This window comes from Fulmarus glacialis, unplaced genomic scaffold (genome assembly GCF_000690835.1).
Source record: "Fulmarus glacialis isolate BGI_N327 unplaced genomic scaffold, ASM69083v1 scaffold32841, whole genome shotgun sequence".
NCBI classification, from domain to species: Eukaryota; Metazoa; Chordata; class Aves; order Procellariiformes; family Procellariidae; genus Fulmarus; species Fulmarus glacialis.
Window position 1 is genome coordinate 1551 of NW_009195209.1, and position 18002 is coordinate 19552.

The 18002-nt window shown below is 37.3% G+C and overlaps 1 protein-coding gene across 4 annotated transcripts; it reads right to left on the reverse strand.

The window, feature by feature from the left end:
• Nucleotides 1-538: 538 nt before the first annotated feature.
• Nucleotides 539-17977, reverse strand: GNE (glucosamine (UDP-N-acetyl)-2-epimerase/N-acetylmannosamine kinase). 4 transcript variants are annotated; one of them, XM_009588030.1, is made up of 11 exons: nucleotides 17775-17977; nucleotides 14440-14891; nucleotides 13139-13291; nucleotides 12483-12695; nucleotides 11705-11792; nucleotides 10397-10607; nucleotides 6674-6803; nucleotides 3942-4163; nucleotides 2747-2929; nucleotides 1966-2082; nucleotides 539-1232 (listed from the first exon to the last, which is right to left on the reverse strand). In XM_009588030.1, the coding sequence occupies exons 1-11, from the start codon at nucleotides 17936-17938 to the stop codon at nucleotides 997-999; spliced, it is 2169 nt and encodes a 722-aa protein (XP_009586325.1). In that variant the 5' UTR covers nucleotides 17939-17977; the 3' UTR covers nucleotides 539-996. The 4 variants fall into 4 exon arrangements, with proteins under 4 accessions (XP_009586325.1, XP_009586328.1, XP_009586326.1 ...); XM_009588033.1 differs by lacking the exon at nucleotides 17775-17977 and adding an exon at nucleotides 16918-16928; XM_009588031.1 differs by lacking the exon at nucleotides 3942-4163.
• Between the last annotated feature and the right edge of the window lie 25 nt (nucleotides 17978-18002).

The window sequence follows — 18002 nt, forward strand, 5'->3', positions numbered from 1 at the left end:
AGGATGAGGCTCAGATCTGACTTTCCATCCTGCGAGCTGATGGTGAATGCAGGAAAAGAACAGTATACCTGCAGCCATCAGAACTGCTGAGGAAATGCACTATGTCGCTCTGCAGTGGAAGAGATTTCTTGACAGGTAGAGTCTTTATGCTCAGATGCACCACATGGCTGAAGTTAGCTGAGCTAACTGGCTACCAAAAAAAAAACAATCCCCTCTCTGCTAATTTGGCAGACAAAGCAGTAGACTAAGTCCCTTGAGAAAACGCCGAACAATAAAATTCAAATAATTTACTGTTGGCCATAGCCAGAAGACAAAGATGCTCACTGGTACACTTGTCAGTTTGTTTAGACTGCTCTGCGGGCTGTAAATTCATTAGACCATGATCTTTTCCTTCATATGCAAAGCTTCTAAAATGGGACTCTGCCCTCTAAAGATGATGTAATAAATAACTGCCTGCACCAAGTCCTCCATGAACCACAATTTCCACATGCAGTCTTTTTGATTGTAGAGGCAACTTACCTCGTTTCCACGCACTGAAATTACTACCTGCTATTGGTGATTACATCATATTTACTTTGTGGGTGGAAGCCTGGAAACTGAAAAGCTGGTCACATTGTGGACTTCTCATTTCACATAGGTGGGAAATGAGATGTGGATCCCCAAATGTTAGCTCTGATTTGACACATCACACACATATTCCCCACCATACATCAAGATATGCTCATAAATAATTCAACTGCACCTAAAGCAACATATAGGCTTACCAACAGAGATGATTAAAAACAATAGAATTGCACATTAGTTCCTATGAAGTCAGATGAAATTTAGGAAAAATACAAAACGATATTACCTCAATTGGGAAATGCTGAAGTAGTCACTAACTATTCAGAATACTACTCTGATTCAGTAGCTGCTCTCAAAGAAAAATGTTGGGCAAAGTATTCCCTCCACCCATTAGAAATTTGAATAGTCCATTTCTATAATTCTTCCAGGTACTTAGTATATTCTACGTGTAGTATAATCCAGTACCAGGCTAGCAGCTCCAAGAAGAGCAGGATCTGCTAGATTTGAGACCACCACATCCACAGTTTTAACAGAGGACAGGGCCTGTCGATTTATCACATCTTTGACAGCATTAACATAGTGGCTAGCTAGAACTCCAGAAAGGATCACAAGAGAGGGGTTCATGGTGTGCAGAATGTTCACAACTCCAAGGCCTAATGCTGTCCCAGCTGAAAAGATAAAATAAAAAGAAATTAAGTAGAATACTCAAAGCAGTCTAAGCATTAGTTGTTGAAATAGGTCTGTTAGCAGCAAATGGCACTGTCAGGAAAGTGTTCTATTCCATATGGTATATGGAATAAGCTTTGAGTTTATGTTACCAGACAATATGAATTTGCCATTAATTCTTCTTTCAAAAATAAAAGAAAAAAAGGCAAATTTATTGCACAATAATGCATTATCCAATGATATGGATGTGAAAGACAAAGCAATGCATTACTACTCTTGTAAGCTAAGAGGAAATAGGAAAGCATTATTCTACCATCTTAGTGCTATCAGCTATGTATGAGGAAGAGGACTGTGTTTAAAGCTAGTAGAACAGTAAAATATCCCATGTAAAGTAATATGTAAATTGCCTTTGCTTGCTCAGACTAGCCATTCACTTGCCTACAATGAAATGTCCCCAAATTTTCCAATACGAGAATGTTGAGACCTCCCTTTTTTAAAACTGATCTTCGCAGAAACTTTTCATCTTCTCATTTATTGGAACAGAGACTTTTAATACACACTTCTACTCACATTTCCTCCAACATTTATATTTAACATTTCATTACCATTAGTAATTTTATGTAGAGAGGTCCTGAATGTGTAGAGTTGTGTTTGTAGTGTTACAGTGCATTACCATTTCTGTATCCCCAAAAATCTAATTATGGGAGGGTTCCACACTTTAGGCTATGTTCTCACCTGTTCTGAGAATGCCGTCTGCTTTTGTGTTGCCAAGTTTAGCTGCTTGAATGAGATGTGCAGCACTAACAACCTCCTCCTTTTTCATTGACATTCCTTCTACTAAAAGCAGATCCTCTGTTTGATGAGTAGAAGAGAAGCCAAGAGAAAAACATGGTGATGTGGTAAGTCAAGAAATGGAGGGTGACAAACAGGCAGTTAAGATCTTTACATCTCTTTTACTTGCACACTGAAGCCTGAATCTTTAGCAATCTGTCCAACCCCGAGTTTAGCCAAAGCAGTCATATCCATATTATTCAGGGAACTACTTGTAGAAGCAGGGCATCAAACTCGAACAGTACGGTAATTCACTAGTCTTGTCACCCACAAAAGTTAATAAAATAAAATATAAATGTTCTCAAACTTATCTAAGAGAAGCTATTGCTGAAAGACAATCACTGTGAAACCAACCTCAGAGAATCCCTGTCAGATAACCTTACAGCATGCTTAAAAAGGAGAGACTAAACTCTGCTACATGCTTCTGGTAATTTTGAGACCGGTGGTTCCAAACGTGGGTTGCCTGGGTATTGCCATCACTGAAAAAGAATTGTATTGTACTACGCAGGTTGTGGCAGCTCCTGGGTTGGCCATACACAGGAATCCTATCTGGTTGCCTGTACACCTATTCTCATCTCCTTCTAGAAAAAGATTGCAGGTCTATTTTTCTTAATATCATCTGTGCAAATTTCTTCCTATACTGCAATTTAGTAATCATGTTTTAAAAAATAAAGTACATAGATACCATCATGCAGTTTCTTAGCTTCTCTCTGTAATGCTATTCCAGAGGCATACGCTTCTATACATCCTTGACTACCGCACAGGCACTCTGGTCCATCTAAAGATACAACAATATGCCCAAGCTCAGCAGCACAGAAAGAACTGCCATGGATCAATTCATGTTGATGAACGATTCCACCTCCAATTCCTGCAAAGACATGAAAACTTCTACGATTTAAAAAAAAAAAAACCCACAACAGTTTTTAAAGGCCCCAATTCTGCAGGACATTGACATTTGCTTATTCTAATACAGACAAGATAGAATATGTGCATCAGTGGTCTTCTATGCTGGAAACCAAAAATTACTGGTTATTGAAGAACTCTTCTCTGTTCGACACACCGAATAAGCAAGCTCATAGCTCCCTCCTATTCATATATGTATCAAAATGGTATATAATGCTTCCCCTTTCTTAAAAAGCTTATGGATGGTACTGAAATACTATGACAGATCTTTTAAGCTTGAGAGTCATGCTCTTTATGCACAAAACCAACCTTTCAAGTGGCCTTAAAATTTTGCATTTCAGAGATGTTTTAATGCAGTATTTAGACAGCTAAGCCTGTGTGCTAAAGAACCAGGACATTTAAATCTGCAATCCTCTGCTGCCCGTTCCCAAACTCTGGGTGGGGATCCATCAGCTAGTTATTATTGCCACCATTCTAAAGGACTATATAGTATATATATACACACTATATATAACAAAAGAGGGAAGTTACACCACATTTGCATTTGAGATATAATAAGCATCATCTCTCATATTCAACTGCTTATCTTCTAGATACATATCCTGATCTGACTTGTATTTCTGCAGCTGGAAGAAAATTAAGCTATAAAGCTGAAAAAAGCAAAATTATTCCAGCTAAAGTTGCTCAGATTTCCCTTATACTGAAAAAATGGTTTGCCTTCATGGCTGTATCAGCAGAACTTCTTTTATCAAGAAGCTTATACTATGCAAGAGGTTTCATTTGCCTGAATAAATTAAAAAGTACCCTAAAAGAAATAGATATAGTGGCAGAAGGATTTTTCGTTTGTTCTTAAACCAAATAAATATTAGGGTTTTGCAGGCACAGTGGTGGTGTTTATGCTTTTAAGATCAGCTGAGCCTTTGAATGATGGTGCTGATATTTTGACTTTGGGTTTCATTGAACTATAACATACCCACCTGTACCAGTAATGAGCGTTACAAAATTTTCTATTCCTTTTCCATGACCAAATTTCCTCTCTGCTAGAGCAGCACAGTTTCCATCATTGTCCACCCAGACTGGCAGGTGCAGAGTATCAGATATTGGAGTTTTGAGATCCACAGAGCTCCACTCCTGAATGAGTTTTGTAGAGTGAAGCACAATTCCTTCTCGGGGGTTTACCCGTCCTCCTGTGGAAATACCTAAGTCACAGAAATACAGGAAAGAAAAATCAAAACTAAGTCAGTGTAATACTTTAATTAAAAAAATCTATTTTTCTTTTTGCAGTGACAAGTATTTTTATTTCTAATACTAGGCTTTGAAGCAGAGCGTGAAAGTAAAAATTTCTAAGTATTACTGGCAGTGCAGTTTCTGACATGTAAAGATAATTCATAGAACTCCATTGCTTTAATTACAATGCACCCAGTATCTTAAGACTAACTAGATGGGTAATGGTAGTGTTAGAGAGTTAACGTTCCTCCTTCAGGCAAGATTGCAGCACTTAATACTTGTGTTTCTTTTTAGTTGTGTATGAAAGACATACAATAGCAAACTGTACAAAATAAATTGTTCAAACCCTGGAACAGTAGAAGTGTCCTGAAATTCACTCTAACTGTCAAGATTTAGAATGACTAAAAATAATCTCTGGACTTTGAGTAGTAATTTCTACTTAAAAACACACAGTTTTCCAGAAAAATCAAGACTGTGTTCAGAGATTTGTCTACTGAATGGAATAATGGCTAATAATAAGCACTATTAGCCAAACCAGTTTTCTCTAGCTGGAGAGGCTTCCAAAGTTGGACTCTGTCAGGACCTCTGAAAAGTAGGCCACTCTGTTGTGGAGGTATTTAGCTCTAGACAACAAAGTTTGAACATTTTATCTATTATTCATGTACAGAGATTATATAATTGTGTCACTTATCTAAAGATTTTCAGAAAAAAGAGTCCCAGGGTTAACATTATAACAGAAAGCAGCACAAAAGCTACAAGACAAGCAGCTGAATTGAACATTAAAGCTGTAAGACCCTCAAAAATCTCACTTTGTATGGAACAAATCATCTGAGAACCTGTCAGCAAGTCCCTAATAGAAATCATATTCCCAATGTCAATCTGTGAAAGTCTCCCTAGGATTTTAAGAACCAAATGTTTATTACAACAAAACCTTATTTAGTATTTAGTTGCTAACTCAGCAATAGCTTAGTAAAACATGTCTACTTTACCTAAACGCCATAATTCTGTAATAAATTGTAAATGACTATGGGAATTAGCAGAAGCTCTCTCTTCATCCTCTTCTCCCTACTATCAGCTCCAGAAAGATAACTTAAATACTGCCTAATAGCAGTAAATAGATAGCTCTCACAAGTACCTCTATGCAACATTTGTGTATAGGTAACGAAATGACTAGAATCTAATACATTAATTATTCCCATAGGAATTATATGTCATTCTTTAAAGAGAACTTTCAATTTCAGATAGTATTCTGATTCAAACTATGAGTCTGAATGAGGCAAAGAGCAGCTAACAAAAATAGCCAGGTAAGAAATTTCTTACTCTGTAGTACAACTTTTCCCCTTACTACTCACTAATTGAACAGTAAGCAATCAGTCACAGAAGGAAGGGGGCTGAAGAATACATAGGAATGTAATTCTTGTAAAATGACAAACAAAAGGGAAGTTTTTTCCTCCATATATAAACCTCTGTAAACCAGTTTATGGTTTCATTATCCTAATAAACACAGCTGACTGTAAACTGTTCTTAGATACTTGCAATAGTGACTACTGCAGAGTTTACCATCTTTTCCACAGGAACTATGAGGCTTTCAAGATGTAGCCTTTGGTCACAATAAAATAATCTGGGTGGTTAAGTCATATGTATTACCCAACAGCTAGTCTGAAAGATTTGATTTGAAGGTCTGACATCTTTCTTCTTATGGCTTTGTGTACTTAACATTGTTTTGAAAAATACTTTTAAAAGAAGTTCAAGTTAACTTTTCTTCCTACCATGTGATTCAAGTAAGTTTTGGTCTGGAGCAAACTACTTTTCTTTTGGAGCATTTCTCAGCTAAAATGAGGATTTTATGTCCTCCTTAAAAATCTAGGACACATTAATTGACACCTTAATAAATAACTGTAATATCTAAGACCAAAGCTCCCAGTCATCATTAAACTGAAGAAGTCCTGTCCGGTATAAACACATAGTTTAACTTGGAACTCTACTACAGTAGAAGTAAACCAGACATCAACAAAAAGGCTGCTTTTGTTTCTGCTAGCTGCAAATTTAATCTAATGTTTTAGCCTTTTTAGTGTGCCCTAGTGTAACTGAGGATTCTGCTGCACAGTTGATCCTGGCCATAAAGAAAGGCTTACAGACAGTAAAGGAAACTTGACTCAGCTGCAGTTGTTTCAAGAGCTGTTTCAATATGCACTAAGCATATGACTCACAATTCTGAGACTGCAGGGAGCTTAAAAATCCACAAAATCTATATACCACATGTTTTAGATACAGTTTAGATGTAACTTAGCAGATTGCTTTTATGGCTGTTACATACTGGGGCAACTTCAGTCTTTATAGTCAGCTTCTCATTTTCATATAATTTAAGAGCTTAAAATACACAAGATCCGTTTTAGAAAGGTGTTTTAAATTAATCAGTAGTGATTTCATTTCATGTTGAAAAACTTGGATGAGAAGACAAAGTTAGTATTTCTTAACTTACCTACTCCCAAAATTCTGCAGTTCACATTTACTGCCTCCGATGCAGCCTCTACACACATCTTTAGAATTAATTCTAGTCTGTCTTCATAAGTTTTAGGGTTGAGCTGGGTATACTTCTTAACTATTTCACCCTAGAAATAAAAAACAACAAAACATGCCCCATAGAAATGTACTTCATGATGAAATTTCTCTTCAATTTAAACTACAGGTCAACTTGAAAATGGACAATCGTAACTTCTCTCTTTTAAAAAAAATACAGAAGCATGCCTTAGATCTTGGTCCTACAGGGGGTTCTGTGCAAGATTCCTGACAACTCTGAGGGACAAGTTTGCAAGATGAGGCATTACATTCTGCTTCTGTAATCAACCTCCCCTGTCTGAAATAAAATACATATTTTAAGGAACACATGGATTGTGTAAAGAAATACCACAGGAGCTACTGGCAGTGTTGTTAGGAGTAAACCATGATACTGCAAAACACTTAGTAAACAGTGATATAGCAATGCACTTAAACTAAATAGTAAAAAGTGTTAAAAAAAAAGTAAGAGTAGCTATTGCTAAAAAGGACAGAAAACCCACAGTGTTTGAAGAATAAAATGTTTCCGATTTGACTACATGAAAGTTTTGCATGGTGTGACAGACACTGCTATTTTACCAGCAGGAGGAGAGTCAGCCAAAGAGAAATGCTAGAAATTTCAATGCAAATTTACTATCCTTTCAGAAATAACTTTCTTCTAAGCAATTGTACTTCTGAGTCACCTGAAATACTTCTGGAGTACCATCTACTGTGATGTATGTTGTATGGGGAAAGGTGGGTCCAGGAGGAAGGGATTATTTTCAACCCTAGGAGTGGTAATGAAAGCAGTCATTATACATCCCTGAATCTGTGGGTACTAAGGAACCAATCTTAATGTAATGTTAATATTGCAGGATTAAGCCAGGAAACTGCAGAAGCTATGCTGTTCAGAGATGTTATTCTCCCTATTATATCCCCAGTACTCTACAATATATCTAAGTGAACAGCAGTGTATTAATACAGGTAAGCAAAAAGGAGTTACAAAGACAGTCTATATGCAACATGGCCGAGTCATTGTTGGCGAAGTAACTTAGAAAATTCCACGACGTCAATGGTTTTGAGTATTAGATCCCACCGTCTCAGCATTACATGAGCAATAGGGTTTGGGAATTTTTATGATGTTTAGTTTCCTCTTCACTTCTGGTTTGGAGGGGAAGGGGAATCAGAGGAAGTTATTTTGGAAGACAAGGTTGCAGCAAACATTATCAGAAGACACAACAGCTTTTAAAAGGAGCTTTTGAAAACTCAGTTATTTTCTTCATGAAAAGAAAACTACACCTTCAACTCTGCCATTTCCTGTTAAATGCTTATATCTGTTGTGTAAATTTAATTATGAAAGTTCGATCCTTTTTGCTCTGACTTGCTAACATTTCAACTTTCATAAATGCCACCTCAAGCTACACTCTGCAAAATGGACAGGATTTTTTAAAATTCATTTTTTTCTGTGTTGGCAGAAAACACAGTGTCAATTTTACTTCTAAAAAAATTACACTTTTAAATGTTTTCTGTAAGACCTTAAAGATGTGCCGGACATCTCCTTTTAAATAAATGCAAAAATTCTGGACCATACCAGGTCAATTTACATAGCCCTTCATTTTTCTGCAGGCAACTTACTTTTCTTTCTGGGAAACTATGTCTAACTGATCTAATTATCTGGAAGTATACAGTGTAACAGTAGGAGTAATTGTACAATCCCATTGAGAATAAAAGCCAAAGATTTCTCAACATGAGTTTTATTCACATCTTTAAAGTGCTGCAGAGTTCGGGATTTTTATGGGGCTTTTTTCCCCCCAAACAAGACGACGGGTATCTAAATGAGTTAAAATTCTTCAGTCCTAACTATCCTTTCATTTATCAACCTGAATAAGAATTATTTCAAGTATTTTTACACCATCACCAAGTAATTTTTATCCCATAAGCTTGAAGCTCACAAGTTTAAATAGAAATTTTGCGGGTTTTCCATGATCTGGATAATCAGCTCATGGTCATGGGTATATTTACTGTTTCACTATACAATGCCTTTGCAAGTGATCTGGCACCAGATTGATACTGATGCAATTTTGGTAGCTTCACTTGCTGTTTTTTAAGACTTCAGTTTTTGTTGTTTGCCGAGTATGAGCTTTCATCTTTCTAAGTTAGCTGTCAAACATTTGTAATATGTTGTCTATGGCAGAGCTATGCAAGCAATGCATACTTATTAGTGCTATGACACAGGCAAAGGAAAGCTTCGTACTGTGCCATTACCAGAGAAACGGATGGAGGAACTTCTGAGCATGGAGACCATTAAATCACACTGAATATCTCTCCGTACAGCCTTTACAAGGCTATAACTTCAGCCCTATTCAAATGGGTTACTTTTACAGAAAGAGAGGCACTTCAGACTCAGAACTCGCTCAGTCTTTAAAGTCTCTATGGATTCTAGAGTATGTATCAAATTCTACTCACTCTGATGATGGTATTAAACCATCAAGCATCTCTTCTCATACATCAAAGGACACAGTCAACACAATTAAAAAAAACAAAGCAAAAACCTGATAGGAATTTTAGAAGATTGTCATACAACTCAAATCCACCACCCTTTTCCAATGCAAGGAACTATAATTCAGCTGGTTTTAAGTGACCTTTTTAAACCAGTTCCTACTACTTCGGCAATAAAGACACCATACCCTTCCAGACTATCTATTCCAGCCTTCTCTTTGAACTATTACCCAGCTAAGCTGGATAATAAGAAAAACTTTAAAATAATTTGCCCTTCTAATGTTTTAATGCTTTACTACTTGTTCATGCACAAGTGAATCTGATTTTTCTCTTCATGGAAGAGGCTTCTACATATCTGAAGGCTTTTTTTTTTCCCCCAGTCAGTTTCCTCTTCTCTAGATTAAACAATTCTAGTTTCTTCAACTTTTCCCCTGTTTTCCATGTCTGTAATAATTATTGGTTTTTTATTCCTGATTCTCTCTCCAATTGGTCTACATCTCTGTGGTGTGATGCATTCCAGTGAACACTGTTCCAGCTGTGGCTTGGTACATCTTACTGATTATGCTTCTATGCAGGAAGATACTGAGAAGTTTTGATTACTGGCTGTTCTTCTCTTGGTAGAAGAGATGCAAAAATCTGTATCCTGAATCCACCCACCGTGAACCCATACTCTCCCTCAGTAAACTGCTTTGCTAGATGCTGGTTGTTGCTCAAAATGGTTCCACGTGTCCATTACATGGCTGTGGAAGGCAGCAGGAAAGTAAAGACTGCTCTTGGAGCATTTCCGTTTTTTGCTTGACATACAAAAAGTTGCAGGGTGAACTGAGCCACCTTTTATGGGGAACCAACACATCTGAAAGCTGTCCTGTTCTTCAAGGTCTGTATGACTTCCTACAGACAGGTAGCAGCTAGGACCATGCACCAGCAAATGGGCTTTGCTAGTTTAACAGCAGCTTTAGAAGAGCAAATCAGCAGGCAAATTGTATCAAGACTGTATGAGAGATGCAACAAATGAGGGAAAAATCTACTTTACCCCTCAACAGCAAAAGCCAGTAGGACTGCTTTATTTTGGAGTTCTTTTGCGTCATAAACCCATATCCCCACTGTAGGTACAAAACCACAAAGCCCAATGGAGTTTGCAGAATATCTAAAAGCACAACAGAATATTTACCTTCATACTGACAATTGCTACTCGGAGATTTGTTCCACCTAGATCCACAGCCAGAGCACTCTGTGTCTCTAGAATATGGTCAATATCTTGAGAGATATTGTCTTTGACAGGAGGAAAACAGAATTTCTTTTGCAATGGCTCTTTGAGGTCAATAGATTTGAGGAACTTCAAAATCCTTGGAACAGCATTACCATCTCCATATATTTTTGAGCTATAATATGAAAAAAAAAATCAATTTATTTGGAAATAACACTGCAATCTATAAACTTCTTTATATGACTGAAGGCTGTAACACTGTGTCATTAAAAAATTATGATACGGCTACTATGACAATACTACAGCTCACACTACTCGAGTCTGTCATGGGATATGATAGGTAGTGTCAGTAATTTGAAGATCACATTACAGATTGTCCAAGTTGGGCATTAGCTCCATTTTGGAATATGAAACATGGAATGTAGAAAACTGGAAAGCTAATGATGCAAAAAAAAAGTAAATAAAAAAAGTTAAGAGTTTAATGAAAGGGCCCACATAATAAAGTTCTAAAATTATGGAAAGTTTCCATATGTGCTACATGTCCAGGCAAGATGTACTTATCACACAGATGACAACTACGTAATAGTAAATGGTACATTCATGTCAGTTTGTAACATATAAATCTGGTTTTAAAGTATCATCATACATGGTGTCAGACATTTGGTATTACAGAATTCGGTTCTGTTACTCTACTGAAGTTCGTAAGAAATATACTTTTAATTTTTGTCCTTAATTAGACAAATATTATCTCTTGAAGTTTTTAAGAACTTACACGTTAAAGAACAGAGGGTCAATACTGTATGGCTGAAGAATAACGAAAAGCATCTTGCTATAATCCTGCAGCTCCTCTGGAAATTTGTACTCAGGACTCTCTACGTATCATGCCTGAGGTCAATCCAGCTATAAAGTTGTGTGTCCTTCAGGCACAAGTCAAAGGCAGACAGGATGTTCTCCCCCATGCTGCTCCTATGGAACAAGCTCTCTTCATCATGCTAGTCTAAGCTAACATACAAATTTTGTCCTCTTGACTTTCTGTTGGATGTTAAATTACTAGTTATATCAAAATATTACTAGTAATGTTTTGCCCTATAAACACTAATCTGCATACTGGACATTGCACTATGATTCTGAATGAGGCATGTAAAATGAAAAATAATTTGTAACCTCAGACTAGTGCGCTCCAGTCAAATATGATGAACCACGTCGGGACTAAATGACTTTTACTCTACTGCTTTAACATCCCCTCCAATGAAACAAGATGAATGTACTTACCATGGATACTGCTTACCAAACTGCAGCTGCAGAGCATGCAGAATCTTATCCTGTGTATCAGCATCACGAACGTGAAGAACGTTTTCACCTAGGTGACAAAAGTTAACATAATAGGACAGGTCAGCTCCTCAAATTACATTAGAGGATAAGAATTGCCTTAGAAATGAAGAAATAATTATTTTTGTTTCCTCTAAGCAGGAAAGACTCCAGTCAGATGGACATCGCTCTTCTATGTGCTTCCCCTTGCTACCAATAAAGCAATGGTGACTCCTATGATATGCCGCCATGCATTACAAAACACTAGAGAGTAGAATATTAGCTTTCAACAGAATTCTATTATTAAATTTAAAATGCATGAATAAAAATAGGCGGTAAATGGCTATTTGTGTCATATCTGCATATCTGAAATACCACAATACAGTTACTTCCTGAAGTGGTGAAAAGTTCGTATTTTTTTAAAGTGAAATTTTAATACATGTCAAATATCAAACTAGCTATAAAGGAAAACAATTAGTTGCATATTCTGCTAAATGGAATCCACTGCAAATGGAGATACATTTTAACTTGTCTATAGATAAAAGCCTCATTATCTTACGTAAAACACACACGCAGCACTAACAGGATACAGGAATAGCCAGTGAAGCTTTAAAATGGGTCAAAAATTATGTTGCACTGATACTGCAAGATGGCCTCTGCCAGGCATTCATTTGACTTTATCCTGTGGAACAAAAAAACCTCAGAACCATGAGGAAATTAAAGTAGTTAAGCAAACATGTACCTGTTTCTCTTCCTGTCTGACGTGTCCCCAGGTTTATGACAGGTGTACCAAACGCTCCCACCTCTCTGACACCACAACTGCTGTTACCAATCATACAACCAGCGTGAGCAACTAGCTGAATGAACTGGTCAAATGGGACATGCTTTACTGCTCGAAAATTGGGATGATGTTCAATGCCCTTCTTCCTCATCACCCGAACCATCTCTTTACTTCCTACAGAAAAACATGAAGTAGAATAAATGATTCAAGTTCTATCGTTAAACTGAAGTCCAAACATGCAAAGGAGCTAGTAGCTGTTCATTGAGTTGCCAGTTCTGAGTTGTTTTTGTTCTCTTTTTATCCTCATAGTGTAAGTTGCAGAGCTGGGCACCTAAGCCCAAGTTTGATCCCAAAATCCACTGCAAAAATCTTTTTGTAGTTTTCAGTTAAGAGGCGCTAATATTGCTTCTACATGTCACATGGTTTCCCTTCATCTTCCTCCCCACACTGAAAAGCTGAAATGTCCTCCAGCAATGTAAACACAGAGCTGCAGCAGGTGCACACCTGATGCTGAGACCAGCTATTTCCATCTGGGACAAAGGCACTCCATAAGAACCATTATATGCTTTAAAGATTATCTGTTATGAGCCTCTCTGTCATGAAGGTATTTTACTCACCTGCATCCACATTAGGGAATAGAACAAGTGTTCTCTTGTTGAAGGAGATGAGCGCATCTAGAGTCAGCTCAAACATCTTTATGGAATGTTTAATATCTGTGGTTACAGGATGTTGCAAAGCAACTATATAATCTCTGGTTTTGACATCTTCACCTGTCCAAATGGAGCCCAGGAAAAGGTTTTTTATTAGCATAAAATAGTAAGAGGAAGGGAAGACATACTTTTGAAACTACCAATGTGAAAGCCTGAACAGTCAAGGCACTGAATGGGATAACACATAAATTTCAATGCAACAATAAAACTCAAGGGAGTATCAGGAGGATCTAGCTTGTTATTTGCCTGTATAAGCAAGTCTTACAACTTTAGAGACCACTACCTAAACCCCAACAAACTGTTAACTTGCAGGCCTACATCTACAGCTTTGCAAGACTATACCAGGGTCAAAAGCCTGTTCTCACACCAGTGTAAATCTGGAATAACACCAAAGCCCTGAAGCTGCTCAGGTTTTCTGTCAGTTCTCCATCCTCAAGCGAAGACTTAATTCCCATTGCTTTAAAAAAGTCAGTCATACTTATTTTAGTACATTTGATAAAAAAGTTTATCTGCAAAATATTCACCTACTGCTCAAAGAAGATTCCAGCTTCCAATTACACAGGTTAATGTGCCGCATAGGAGATTGCTTTGTCAAAGATAAAAAGCAAACACAAAACCCCATTGTTTACAGGAATTATTTGTAAGTAAATGAATATGAAACACCAAAAGCCTTTGGCGCATGTTGCCCTGTTGCAGTGCATTCCTCAAAAGAATGTTCATAATGTAAATTCCCTTTGATTTTTTTTAGATTAGCCCTGAACAGCTCTGCTTCTATTTAAATACATCCTTTACACCAAAATAACTGTTCATATAAGACTGTTCTGTTTTTAAATTGTTCAGCTCAGAGGAATTACCCATTTAAGGAGTTATTTTTTTGATTTGGCAAAAAGACCAGATGTGTTTACTAGGACAGATTTGTAGCTTTCCAGCTATACAAGGTAGAACACAGATCAAAAGAAAAAGAAAATGTAGAAAGAAGAAATAGTAGATACTATTACGAAATACACTATTTTTCTGAGAAGCAGGTTGATGCTTGATAATCATCTCCAATTAAGCAAACTTAAACTTACTAGCAAGAAATCCATCTGTTTCTTTCCTGTGCCTTTCTCAGAGCCACTGGTGAACAGATCCCATAGACTGATAACCGAGTTACTGAGTTTGTCTAGTGTTGAAAGTCATATGAAAAACATAAAAAGTGGACTGCTCACCTAGCCACATGTGTATAATACTCATGTAGTCCTTATTTTTGGCAGAGAGAAGCTTGTCATATGAGGGACAGCCTGCTAAAAGGATGCGGTCATGGTCTTCACACATGGCTATCAAATGCTGCTCTGCACTCCTTGTGCAGCACACGTGGTAATGGGCTAGTTTCGTTATAGCATGTCTGATAGAGTCATCAATGGTCCCACTGACTTCCCCACCTTCAATGTGAAGAATGCGAATATTCATCAGGGCTGCAGATGTGGCCAGGGCCAAAGCATCAAATCTGTCCCCGTGGACTATCATTATGTCAGGTTTCAGGCGGTTCAGGACATCCGGTAACTTGACTAATGCAAGGCCCACTGACTCCACCATAGCTGCCTCATCCTCCCCTCTCACAATGGTGTGCAATCTTGTATGAATATCGAAGTCATCTTGTTCAATCATACGATAGGTATTACTGAAGGTAACAGGAAAAGGGTTAGAGTAAATACAACTTGGTTTTACAGCAACATAGCTTGACAAAACAACTGCATATTAGAATAGTTGTATTGGGTTTGAACAAAGGCCTGCTTATCACATCTCCTTCATTGACAAAACGAGTTTTTAAGATTTTAACAGAATGTTCTCATCCATATGAAGATCTTCTCTCATATTCCAAGCATCAAGTTTTTCTAGACACCTTTAGTGAGGAGCCTTGCTGAACATGTTCTAGAAACCCTCAGAAATCAAACTCTTTGTTCATGTGTTTGCAGAGCCTTTCGGAGATAGATATGGCATGATTTCCTTTCAGGAAAGGTATGTTGACTCCTCACCAATATATCAACTTTGCTGGACAAATGTGTAAGTACAACAGATATGCAAAGCTGCGGTCTGTATGTTCAAGGAAAACATCTTGCAGCTAGCATCCATTTTTCAGATTCTGTATTTGAGTTGTATCAAGACTTAGATACTCATAGACTTAAGAACTGCACAGAAAGGCCTTAAGTTCAAAGGAAACAGGCTTTCGCACTAAACAAAAAAGGTTTTCCACGTGTACTACCAGCTTCATTCCGTAATGAGAAAGTTAAAACATTCCTTGAATACTGAGAATTGTTATTGTTTACAGTTAAGTATTTGAAATATGACAGATCATACATCTGTATAAGATTTCCTGTCTTCCACATTCACTAAACCTGACCTAAGTAGTCTGCACATTCTGGTTGGAATAAGAGAGAAAAAATCCAGAAGTTTTCCGATTTTGTCTTCAACTCATTAACACATTCACTGTCTTATTCAAAGGATTACACTTTTAAACTGATTTAAATCAGATTTAATTTTCATTAAATCGACTCCGCTACTCACATTCTCATGATCTGCAAGCTGAGCAAAGATAGCAAAGACTATAAAGTGCTCCAGGTCAAGTAAAGAAGCAATCTCCATTCTGCATAACTAAAGAAAACCCTATCTATCTACTCAATTCTGCTCACTGCTGTAACACACAGGATATATTCCTACAAGTAACTTGTCAGATAATTTGGTTTTTTGAAAGGCAAATCCTTTTTATATGACTAAGTGAAGCAGCTCAGATTTTTACAGCATAAACTGCATTAAATTTCCAACTGGATTTACAATTACCCTTCATAGACCTGCCTTTTTCCCTACATCAAATAACTTTCTTCTCTCTTCTTCTACATTCTTTCCCTTCTGAAAGATCAAAATCTAGGGAACAAACAAGACTGTATTTCTGGTGTTTTGTTTCTTTTACTATCCTCCAAACGTTTCAGTATGAAACATTTCACAGGATCACTATCATTTGAATTCTGCTACTGTTGATTACCCTACTCAAATCACGGGGACACACACGTTTCAAGGACCCACTAATTCTCTAGGATCCCCCAGATTAAGGAGTGCAGGGCTAGGTACCAAAAAAACCCCAAGCAGTACCGGGGTTTAAGAATACTTACCACAAAACAACTAACAGATCAAAATTTCTATTGCTTTGTGCATTACAAATCATTCACATCAGAAAGACAGGTGTTAAACACCTTGGAATTGGAAAAGTAGTATTTCATATTATGTTGCACAAGTCTTGCAGACAGCAAAGGGTTCAGGACTATAGTAAAATCAGGCCCATGTTTCTTCTCTTCAGCAAATGAAATGAGATTACCTTATTTCTCAAATCAGACAGGATGCAATTCAACATGCTAACCTGGCACAAAGTTTGATTGGGTTTTTTGGTTGGGTTTTTTTTTGTTGTTGTTGTGTTGTGTTTTTTTTTTTTTAAATCAGGTTAGTTCTCTGGTGTTGAATTTCCCTTGCCATGTCACGTTATTAGATGGAAACAATCTCCAGGACAAAGCAAGGAACAGAGAACTGAGAATGGGCAGCAGTGGACCTTCCTGTCTTAGTAGTTTGAGATAATATAACTTCCTCACACCCTAACTTATAAAGTGCCGAATTTTCTCATTGGAAAGTCTAAAAAGTGTCTTTACTGGAAGATATGCATAACATTTCTAAAAGCTCAACAATGCTGATATGCTGCAAGCCTTATCCAAAAGTCTGATTTTGATGTGCAAAGTAAGGGTTTCCCTATCTATTTCACCTACTGGGCCCAATCTGGTAAATTCAGCCTAGGCAAAACCAAGGAACAACCACAACCCCAGCAAGAATATGCATGCTGTTCCTTCTGCCTTTTCCCCAGCAAATAGGAGAATATTCACCCTGAATGTGGGAAGTTCTTCCAAAGGAAGGGATTTGGACCAAAACATTCCATCCTCCCAGGCAGGTGATCTGACTACTTACTTATAGGGTGTTACAGAGGGGATCCTAACCTCTCCTGCCAAACCATACCTAATATATCTATCAGTTATTCATTTTGTCAGAAAGAGACAACCACCCTTTCCTTCCTCCACAATCCTGGAAGTAAGAACTGACAATATTCCCCTAGGATATGGGCTATATAAGTACTTTCTCCAAAAGCGGAAGAGCTGCAACTTAAAGTGACTGAAGATTATCCTTTCTCTGTGAAAATTAAAAAACTATAGCACATTTTCATTCAATAATCACCAGATTCTTAGTGAAATCTGAATGAATTGAGTGTCTCATTTCATATAGTCTGTGATCCTGTTGAATATCATTTACACAAAACTTTCCATAATTCCAAGATTGGTTGGGGGGGGTGGGGGGGGGGAAGAAATATGCAATTTCTGAAGGAGCTGCAAAACGAAATAAAATCTGAAAAAATATAAGTAAAATTTTGTTGTGTACATTCACGATGACAAGGATTTTGTTACCTAACATTCATGATGTTATCGCTAACACCCCAGAAACAGAATGGCAGAGATACAAAAATTCACCTTACCCATAGTCATCAATCAGGTGGGAACCAAGCACTACGACATCAAGCTCAAAGAATTGTGGTTCTGCCTTAATACCAAACATAATGGGAGCTAATTTTGAATAATCAGCACGGTTGCAAGTAGCAACACAAACACGAAGTTTGTGGTTGTTTCCATTCTTCTCCATGACTTCCTTTTGTTTCTGTTTTGAAAGATTTTTGAAATACACTTCCTGAAACAATAGCGGGGGG

Bases quoted from the DNA above. Each gene is read 5' to 3' on its own strand.
- GNE (XM_009588030.1), bottom strand. From the start codon at position 17,938: ATGGAGAAGAATGGAAACAACCACAAACTTCGTGTTTGTGTTGCTACT. The intron at 11,793-12,482 runs GTACATGTTTGC...TTTGTCACCTAG, and splicing joins TCAGACAGGAAGAGAAACAG to GTGAAAACGTTCTTCACGTT. The intron at 4,164-6,673 runs GTAAGTTAAGAA...TCTGTGACTTAG, and splicing joins CTGCAGAATTTTGGGAGTAG to GTATTTCCACAGGAGGACGG.